The sequence below is a fragment of the Peromyscus maniculatus genome, chromosome 18 (assembly GCF_049852395.1).
Source record: "Peromyscus maniculatus bairdii isolate BWxNUB_F1_BW_parent chromosome 18, HU_Pman_BW_mat_3.1, whole genome shotgun sequence".
NCBI lineage: Eukaryota > Metazoa > Chordata > Mammalia > Rodentia > Cricetidae > Peromyscus > Peromyscus maniculatus.
Genome location: NC_134869.1, coordinates 54,191,745 through 54,202,882, shown reverse-complemented (window position 1 = coordinate 54,202,882; position 11,138 = coordinate 54,191,745). Strand labels below are relative to the sequence as shown.

The 11,138-nt window shown below is 38.1% G+C and overlaps 1 protein-coding gene across 1 annotated transcript; it reads left to right on the top strand.

Annotated features, from left to right (window-relative positions):
• Positions 1–1,766: 1,766 nt before the first annotated feature.
• LOC143269343 (olfactory receptor 6C6-like) lies at positions 1,767–2,723 on the top strand. Its single transcript, XM_076554414.1, has one exon. It carries the CDS (start codon positions 1,767–1,769, stop codon positions 2,721–2,723), a length of 957 nt encoding a protein of 318 aa, XP_076410529.1.
• Positions 2,724–11,138: the final 8,415 nt, after the last annotated feature.

Below are 11,138 nucleotides of genomic sequence, written 5' to 3'. Positions count from 1 at the left end.
TATTACTATTTTGATAAGGACATCCATATATGCAAAATTCATCTCATTAGCGGTCCCATCGCCAACTGTGAACATGAAATTTCTGATGTAATCTCTTATTTTATTGAGATTCTCATTTTCTAACTTAAAAATATATTCACGTTCTTATAATTTAAGAAATGAGCAAAAAGGTAGGCATTAGTAATAGAAACATTTAGCATATATTATGTATTGTTGCCAATTTTATTATTATTTCCACAATTACAGATATAGTTTTGATCTTTTAATTTTTCCTATTACCATTTCATATATCATTTATTGCTTGGTTTCCATGAATTTTTCTTTTTCTTTACATTTCCTTAACCATAACACAAAGGTAGTTTTATATTTCTGCTTCCACTATATTTATTTTGGCTCTTTGTTAAATCCTATATTTTTTAAGTTTTATTAATAAGCAGATCAACTATCTCTATTGCCTGAATCATTATTAAAATAATTACTAATAAAATGTACTGTGAAGTAAGTGGCACCTCAGGGACATGCCGTCAAAGAAAAGCGTTAGAAATATTCATAAGGATGCAATATTTTTTAGGATACAATATTAAAATCATTCTCTGTGTGTTTCTATTAACTATCTGAAACACTATATCAAAACCCACAAAAGAAATTATGAGTTGGGACAAGAGCACCGTAGCCCAATAAGTGCTTAGAATTGCTCAGCATGTGCAAGGCCTTGCATTCAGAACCTCAAGACAAAAAGCAATTAACAAGTATATTGAGCATTCTGATTATTGACTTAGGCTAGTTTTTTTTTTGTTTTTATATGTCTTTTACTTGCCAAATTTAGATTGCTGCTACTGAGTGATTTGGCTCTATTTCATAATATTTAAAAGTTCAAATGGGTTTTCTACTTAGTCAAATAAATTAAAGAACTAGAACTATGCGTGTGGGATAAAAATCTTTTAAAAATGCTTTTAAAAACGCTTTATCCATCCAAAGATGTGAGTCATGTGTGTCCAAACACATGCAACTGTAAGACAGGAGATGGCTGCAATACTTATCTGAAACATCACTTTTCTAACTCTCACACACGCTAATTATCACTCTTATTTTTCAGATAGACTTCTTTTTCCCATTCATACTTGATGTAAGCCAGAAGACTGTAATGGGAAGCCATTCAGGAGAGACAATGCTTATTGTGGGTTTAGCTGATGACACAGCCTTGAGACTTGTGCTAGACACTGCTTCAGCCTAATCACCATCACACATAGCATAGAAGGTGCTTGTTTTACATTAATATATGAAGTATCTCTTCTATAATAATGCCTTCTTAGAAATTTCCTATTCTAGTACATGTATTTCTAAAATGGTAGTTACTGTGGCCAATGCAAATTAAATAAATTCTGTAGAATATTAAATCAATTAATAGTGAGTTGTTGATTAATGTGAGATATTAACAAAGTTAAATTTTGAATATGGATTTAGAATGAAAATTTGAACTGAGAGCAACAGGTGAATACAATTGAAGCATACAAGCATTTGAAATGACTCATAAATGGGCAAGTAGGCTATACATGACTCCTCACAAAAATCTTAGAGCTCTGACAATCATGGAAATGTGATAGAGGACATTTCAAAGAGTAACTTGAATGTTGATTTCTGAAAATATCTGTGCATTTATTAACTATTTTGATACATAATTTTTAATGGATGAAAAGGAAGAAGTATTTTTCCTGGATGTGATATTAGTTTTTTATTTTCTGTAGATTTGCTAAGAAACAAGAGAAATGAAGAACCAATCTGTGGAGATAGTGTTCATTTTGCTTGGACTGACAGGTGACCCTCAGCTACAAATTCTGATTTTCCTGTTTCTGTTTTTCAATTACATCTTGAGCCTGATGGGGAACTTAGTGATCATCCTTCTCACCCTGCTGGATCCCCACCTCAAGACTCCAATGTATTTCTTCCTCCGGAATTTCTCCTTCTTAGAAATTGCATTCACCACAGTTTGCATCCCCAGGTTCCTGACGAGCATTCTCTCAGGAGAGAAAACAATTTTGTACAATGCTTGTGCAGCTCAATTATTCTTCTTTTTTCTGCTAGGGACCACAGAGTTCTACCTCCTGGCTGCCATGTCCTATGATCGCTATGTTGCCATCTGCAGACCACTGCACTACCCCATCATCATGAACAGCAAAGTGTGTCACCTGCTGGTCATCAGCTCCTGGGTGACAGGGTTCTTAGTCATCTTCCCCCCTTTGCTCTTGGGACTCAAGCTGGATTTCTGTGCTTCCAAAACTGTCGATCACTTTGTATGTGACACTTCTGTCCTTCAGCTGTCTTGCACAGACACACGTTTAATAGAGTTGATGGCTTTTGTCTTGGCTGTGATGACACTGGTTATCACCTTGATCTTAGTGATCCTCTCCTACACACTCATCATCAAAACCATCCTCAAGTTCCCTTCAGCTCAACAACGGAGAAAGGCCTTTTCCACCTGCTCCTCACACATGGTTGTTGTCTCCATTACTTATGGGAGTTGTATCTTCATGTACATGAAAACATCAGCCAAAGAAAGGGTGACTCTAAATAAAGGTGTAGCTGTCCTCAACACTTCTGTGGCCCCTTTGCTAAACCCTTTCATTTACACCCTCAGGAACCAGCAGGTGAAGGAAGCTTTCAAACAGGTTTTTCTTAGATTTTGTTCTTTTAAAAACCATGAGACAAGATTTAGACATAAATAACACCTTGTTGAAACATGAACTACTCTCAAATGCATTAGTTGTGATCTAAGCCAATTCAATTATTGAGTGTTTTAGTCACTTGTTTGCTAATCCTGTATGAGTGCTTCTGTGTTTTTCTTTTAGCACATCTTCCTAACTGAGAGGGATGAAAATGCTTTCTCAAAATCAGAATATTAAATTATATGTTTATAGAGGAATTCTCGTGAACTTTCATGTACATGTACTAAAGTTGATTCAACTGAAACTTGCTAGATTTTACAAGTTAAGCTTTTGTACATGGATTATATTTTAAGATACACAGATAAAATGATGGTTACAACATATCATATTTGGGATTGTCACAGCAGATAGGAAATTTAGTAATTTGATCCATGTGGTGATGGCGAATGCCTTTAATCCCAGAACTCCAGAGGCAGATCCCAGTGGATCTCTGTGAGTTTGAGGCTAGCCTTGGCTATAGAGTTTGTTCCAGGAAAGGCACAAAGCTACACACAGAATCCCTGTGTACAAAAACCAAAAAAAAAATGAAAAAAAGAAAGAAAAACAGTTAGTAATTTGAAAAATAAACTAAAGGAAGAAACATCACTTCCAGCAACCCCTGGTAAATAAGTAAGGAAAATATAGTTTCCTATCATGAATTAAATACGTCAAAGAATTGGAAATCTGTTGTAAAAATTTCCCTGAAAAAGTACGTTGAGAGTGTGTTATTTTGTTAGCTTGATTTGATGATATTTTGCTTTAAATAATTAAATTCTGAGTGTTGTACTATTTATTTTTCTGGCTCATGATTTGTAGATATTGAGGGTGATGGTAACCCAAAAAAGCCATTCTGTGTTCTTCTTCCGTACCTTGGTTTGAGACTATTTCTGTCTATTAAACTAAAATCAGGAAATAAAATGTCTTTATCAATTCAGATTGTGTCAATTTTCACAAATTTAATTATGTATTTTAATACAGTAATATAAAATAATTTTAAACACTAGTACTGGACTAGTGCGCACCCATGAGCACCTAGAGGACACTACAATAAATCTCTCCCTCTGCTTATTCTAGTCATTCTGTGCCACTACCCATCTCCATCTGGGGTCTTTGGTGATTCCTCATTAGTCTCACCTTTCTGGACTCTCATAGGAAAAGAACAGCACACTTGGCAGTGTATGTCTGCCCTTAGCTGTCTCCAATTTACATGCTTCAGTTTCCCATGCCTCTCCATGAATCTGCTCTGATCTTCTGTAGCAGTGTGGCCACTGTGCTCTTGTGGTAGACAACTTTCCTTCCTTTGTCTCAACAGTTTGCCAATATCATTCCCTGAGCAACCAACTCACAAGAATGAATCATTTACTTCAACTGGAGTAAGAGTATGAACAACCTTCAGGTTCTAAAAGACCCTTTCCAGTATGCCTTTATAGAAAAATAAAAAGTATACCTGCCAGCTAAGAAACAATTCATAATAAAAAAAACCAGTTCCATTATATCTTAGGAGTTCCATTATCAGGGCAGAGAAGCTTATGAAATTTTCTGTAGTGAGTAAGATTGAAAATTTTGAATACAGCACATTCCACATTTTGTTGCTCCTTTTTGGACCCAACTCAGCTGGAAATTAGGACTCAGTTTGTTTACATTTTTTGCAATGAGTTCCAGTATAAGCCCTCCAACCAGGTAGGTTGCCACTTGCAGACCTTTCTCTCTGTTTTCCCAGATGCAGTCCTCCAGTATCAGCCCCAGCTCTTCAGCAGAACACCATAGGCAGCCTTCCCTGTCTTCCTGTTCCCATCCCCTGTAGATCTCACACATCTTCCACTTCTAGCCTTCTTCCTCCCACTTGTTGCTTTTCCCAGACCCCCAACTCCAGCTGGTATCCCTGCTAACCAGAGTCACCCATCCCAAGGCAACAATTCAGCTAAAGGTGGACCCAGACCCCTCCTACTACTCCTGAGATCTAATCACTCTCCTCTCATCCCTGTTCTGTAGCAGGAAACCTGTAGTGCTCTCCCTTTCCTCTCTGACCCCCATCCCGAACAGATCACAAAGATCCTTCTCCTCCAACTTCCTTCCCCAACTCCTCCCAATATCACCCTTCACAAAACTCTATTTTCTATTTATTAAGAAATTTTTTCTTTCATTTTACATACCAGTCACAGATCCCCCTCTTCTCTTCTCCCACCCCTTCACCCCTCCCCCACCCACCCACCCCTCATTCCCTCCTACAAGAAGGTAAGGCCTCCCAAACTCTATTTCAAATGGATCAAAACCCTCAACTTTAAACCAGATACACTAAATCTGATAAAAGTAAAAGTGGAAAATAACCTTGAACTTATTGGCACAGAAAGAGGTATTCTGAACAGAACACCATTAGCAGAGGCACAAAGATAAACAATTAGTAAATAGACCACATGGATATTAAAAGCTTCTGTCATGCATAAGACACTGTCCTTTGGACAAAGTGAACTGTACAGAGATGAAACACATGTTTGCCAACTAGATATCTACAAAGGGCTAATATCCAACATATATAAAGGACTTTAAAAAAACTAGATATCAAGAAAAAAAACAATTAATCATGGGGTACAGATCTAAACAGAATTTTCAAAAGGGGACACTAAATGGTTGAGAAACATTTAAATAAATGATCAACATCCTTAACATCTAGAAAATGCAAATCAAACCTATTTTCATCTCTTTTTTTTGTTTTTTCGAGATCAGATTTCATCTTAAACCCATTCAGAATGGCTAAGATCAATAAAGTACCTAATGCTGGCAAGGATATGGAATAAGGGGAACACTCCTCCAATACTGTGGGAGTGCATACTTGTACTGTTACTATGGAAATCAGTGTGGTATTTCCTCAGAATGATGGAAATCTCCCACAAGATCCAACTATTCCAGTCTTTGGCATATACCCAAAATATGCTTTACCCTACCACAAGGACACTTGCTCAAAAACTTCATTGATCCTCTTTTCAGAATAGCCAGAAATGGGACCCAAACTAGATGTCCCACCACAGAAGAACAGATAAAGAAAATGTGGTACATTACCTAATAGGGTATTACTTAGCCATTAAAAAAGTGACATCATGAAATTCACAGTTGAATGACTAGAACTAGAAATAATCACCCTGAGTGAGATATCCTAGATCCAGAAAGAAAAATATGGTATGTATTTTTTTGTGAATGCTGTGGATGTTGGTCATTAAGTCAATGTTAACCAAGCTACAACCCATAGAACTGCAGACTTTAGGTAAAGAATAAAGGTTTATGAGGGACAGATCTCATTAGGGAAGGAATATAGAATAGTTATTATGCATGGATGGTGTGGCAGGAATAGAAGCATCAAGTGGGTGGGGGAGGATAGAGAGGGGATGAGGCAAAGTATATAGGGAGAGTGTGGTGGTTGGAATAAGAATGGCCCCCATAGCCACAAGGCCACACCTCCTAATAGTGCCACTCCCTGGTGACCAAGCATTTAATCTATGAGTTTATGGGGGCTATTCCTATTTAAAACCACCACAAGGAGTCTTATCCACACTACCATGATTTTTACAGTGGCCTGCTGATTAAAGCATGTGATGTGTCCTCAGATTACCTCCATGCTCCAGAAGATATTCTGGAGAGACACCTTCCTTACTGGAAGGAAAGAATTGTTCCTGATATGTTAAAAGGCAAAAATATTTTTATCTCCCCAAGGGAACATAGCAGGGGATCCTCCTGAAACATGTGAAAGGTATCTCAGATGAAGACATCAACACCGCTCTTCCTACTGGAGTAACAATTCTGCAAGAGTTGGGTAAAAACTTGTATACTGTTGAGCCTCACTAGCTCCTGGGTAACAAGGATGCCATCCAGGCACTATTAAGAAAGTGAGAATTTATGGAAGGGTGAAACAAGCCCAAGACACTGTTCTTCCCTGGTGCTGGCCAGGGCTCAATACAAGAGGAGTGGTATGCAGTGCATCAGTCAGTGTGGATGTCTCCCTTTTTTCTGAGTCTCCACATTTCCCCCCAAGGCTTGGCAGAGTTTGTATATACATAAAACTAGGTTATTTTTCATGACTCAGATACAATTTTAGGATGTTGAACTGTTTGTGTCATAAGCCTAAGAGTTCCTTTCTGCTGCTACTGTTTGAACTAAGTCCCCAAACTAGTAACCAGAGGGATATGATTAAGGTTGTTTTATGAATTTCAGAGACAGAAGAGTAACAAGTGGAGATGAAATTGTTCAACATGAAGGAAGTCATTAATGGGTCACCACTGACAAAAGCTGTTTCAATAATCAGTTCACCTTTTTATTTAATGCTTTTTGAGACCAGTGAGGAACACTAGTTTGGGAAACCAACCAACTAGCACAAAAACAGCAAGACCCTTTAACTTTCCTTAGTTCAGTGCCATCTGTAGCTGAAGTTTTCTCCTGTGTACCACCTGATCAGCAGCCGCTCAGATCCAAGTACATATACAGAGGCTTATATTAATTAAAACTGCTTGGCCATTAGCTCAGGCCTACCACTGACTAGCTCTTACATTTAAACTCAGCCCAGTTCTGTTAATCTATATGTTGCCACGTGTTTGGTGGCTTTACCTGTGTGTCATTACATGGTGCTCCCTGGATGGCAGGCTGGCATCTCCTCCTCAGTTCTGTTTTTCTTTTCCAGAATTCTCCTTTTCTGCTTATCCTGCCTATACTTCCTGCCTGCTACTGACCAATCAGTGTTTTATTTATCAACCAATCAGAGCAACACATTTAACATACAGAACATCCCACAGCAGCTGTCCACTGTTTATAATCGGGAGAACGTATCTACTGCCATTGTAATGAACAGGATATGCACCACTGTAGCTGTTCCTACTAGCGTTTTTCTTTTTCTTTTTTGGTTGTTTGTTTTATCTTTAAACATTAACAAATGTTTGTTAATCTTTGAGTATTTATGGATGATTTAAGATAAAGTTCTGTGACTGCAAATGAATGAATAAATAAAAAAGTGAAGCATGTGGTATGTCCATATGGAGAGACCATAAGCAATTAAATAAATAAGCTATGAAAAACAGAACTCTTCAGACGAATTTAAACACTATTGCTAACTAAAAGAAAGGATGGTTAAAAGACTATAGGCTATATATTATATGGTTCCATTTACATAAAATTTTGGAAAAAGCAAATTAATACAGAGAAAATTAACAGGACTGTAGTCGCCTACATTTTATTGGAAAATCTTAGACAATTCTATTACTAGAATTTCACTTCTCCAAACATCTGAAGCTTGACAATGTTAATTATACAGGCTGTTCAGAAAAAGGCAAATAACCTCCACCTCTATGTTCCTGATGCATGCATACAGATATGAGCAGCCAATGAATGCTATTGTCTACATAAAGTTATTCCTCAACTCTTCTACCTGGGTAATGGTGAAGAAAAATACAGGTGGGGAGTTGTCTTAATTAATGTTCTCATTGCTGTGATAAAACTCCATGATCAAAAGCAACGTGCAGAGGAAGGGGGTTTGTCAGCTTAGAACTCTCAGTCATACTCCATCAGTGAGGGAAGTCAGGGCAGGAACTCAAGGCAGGAACCTGGAGGTAGGAATTAAAGCAGAGGCAATGGAGAAATGTTGCTTACTGGCTTGCAATCTATAGCCCGTGCAGTCATCTTTCAGATACACTCCAAGACCACTTGCCTTGAGGTAGCACTGTCCACATCACTAACTAGTTAAGAAAATGTACCACAGTCCAATCTGGGGATCTGAGGGCAGCAGGGGGTTTTGGGGGGGTGGAGAGGCAGTGAACAAAAAATGATCAGAAAAACATGTAAATAAACACCACTACGCACTTATTAATATTAAGAGAGTAACCATTTACCAGAATATTCTCAGGACAAAGCAATTGAAACATGTATCTGGGAAAACATGAAAGCAAAGCAGAAGGCCATAGTAACTGTACACTGACCAGATTGCATTCTATAGCTATGATCTGACATCCAACAAGAATAAACACATCCTATAAATTGAATTAAATGTTTGTCACAGAAGGCATGAAGTCACATCCAAGAATAATCCAGAGAACAAAATCCACCTGAAGTAAAAGACCCTCTGTCTTCCCCTGATCTCCCAAGCCTTTCTCACAGTCCCCCAAGGCATTGATCACCATATTTCATTACTTTGACAATGTCACTACAGTTAATTTTGAAAATTAGTAACACAATAGGTAATTGATGCTTTAAAATCTTTGGTTAGCTTGTAGTATTTGAGCTAATGAAATAATTTAGGATTAGCTTTTTGTTGTTTGAGCTGATCAAAGATAATTTGTGAATGATTACTAAATAAAAGTTTTATCTATGTATTTATTATATTCAAACCTGTTTACCTGTTTGTTTCAGACATAAGTGGGGGATGAACATAAATAGGTGAGCAAAAAGGGGTGTGTGTGTGTGTGTGTGTGTGTGTGTGTGTGTGCGCGTGCGCACGCGCCTTTAATAATGAAACAAAAATAGTTTAATAATCAAATCTTTCTCTTAAAGGGAATTTTTAGTTTTGGATCAAAGCCCACTGGGGACCCCAAAGTTAATCTTTGTTTTGCTATCCGAATTTCAAAAAGTAAGGATAATAGCCTCTAAAACTTTTTCATCTATGTACCTTATTCATTTTGTAAATCTATGTTAATATTTCAATGTTGTTCTTTTCACATTTCAGTGTTTGCTTATTTTTGGTTTTGTCTCTATTTTCTTTCATAGAAAATGGATTTTTTCCATGCAATACACTTGATTATAGTTTTTCCTCCTCCTACTGCTCTCAGATCCTACCCCCTCACCTCTCATCTGAAGCCACCTGCTTTCTGTTTCTCTTGAGAAAACAAATGGGCATATAAAAATAATAATAAAATGAAGCAACAACAAACAAACAAATTGGACAATAGGAGAAAACAGAGAGTCTCCTTTGGTTTAATGCAAAATACCTTCCAGTACTACAAACACTAATCAGTAGGGGTAGACTCTACTAGGCACCAGCTCCACTCCAGGTTCAGTGATTTGTGTCAACGTTTTCTTCAGCAATAGGGCCTTACCATCAGTTGTGGAGAACAATCAGTAGCATTTGCACTGGGTGGTTTTGTCTGTCATCTTGACACAAGCTAGAGTCATCAGAGGAAGGAGCCTCAGCTGAGGAAATGCCTCCTTGAGATTCAGCTGTAAGGCATTTTCTCAGGTAGTGATCAATGAGGGGAGACATCCCATGGTGTGTGGTGCTGTCCCTGGGCTGCTGGTCCTGGGTTCTATAAAATGGAGGGCTCAGCAAGCCAGGGTAAGCAAGCCATTAAGCAGCTCCCCTCCATGGCCTCTGCATCAGCTCGTACTTCAGGATCCTGCCCTGTTTTGAGTTCCTGTCCTGACTTCCTACAGTAATGAACAGCAATGCTGAAGTGTAAGCCTAATATACCCTTTCCTCCCCAACTTCCTCTTTGGTCATGGTGTTTGGTTGCAACAAGAGAAATCCTAACTAAGACACCCTTGCAAGGGCATGGGTTTTTTCAGGGGTTCCCACTGGGTCCCTTTGGTCAACAACTCAATTAAATGTAATCCATTCCCAGGATTGAAAGCTTCATTTGGTGACCAAAGATGTACTGGTTAGACTCCGTTGTCCCCATTATTTGATGATTTATTTTATGCTGCCATCCTCGATTTTAGGAAGCTTCTCCAGTATGGGGTTTCCATGCAACCCCTCAAATGGTCCTTAGTATTAGCTATCCTTCCCCTCATTTCCTCGTTCAGTCCCCTCTTCCCTCCTCTCACTATTTGATTCTCCTGTTCCACGCCCCCCAGTTTCATCCATAGCAATCTATTATACTTCTCCTTCCTAGGGAGAGCCATCCCTTCCTCTTAGTCCCTCACACTATACCTAACCATGGAGTTTACACAGATTGTGGCTTGATTATTGAAGACTTAACAGCTAACATCCACATATAAGTGAATACATGCCATATTTGGCTTTCTGTGTGTGAGTTACCACACTCAGGATAATTTGTTTTTCTAACTCCATCAATTTACCTGCAAATTTCATGATTTCAATTTTAATGGGTAATTAATACGCCATTGTATAAAAAGTATCACATTTCTTTATCTGTTCATCCATTGAAGATATATGGGCTGTTTTCAATTTCTGGCAAAAATAAATTGAGTGACAACGAACATAGCTAAGTGGGTGTCTCTATAGTAGGATGAAGCTTCCTTTGGTTTTGTGCCCAAAAGTAGTATAGCTAAATCTTAAGGTGGATCCTTTCCCAGCTTCCTTAGGAAATGCCATGATGATTTTCCATAGTGGTTGTACAAGTTTGCACTCCCACTATCAATGGATGAGAGTTCCCCCTTTTAACATCCTCACCAGCATGAACTATTATTTGCTTCATTGAACTTAGCGGTTTTGACTGGTCTAAGATG

What these genes read in the sequence shown, in the direction of transcription:
- LOC143269343 (XM_076554414.1), top strand. Translation starts at nt 1,767, where the DNA reads ATGAAGAACCAATCTGTGGAGATAGTGTTCATTTTGCTTGGACTGACA.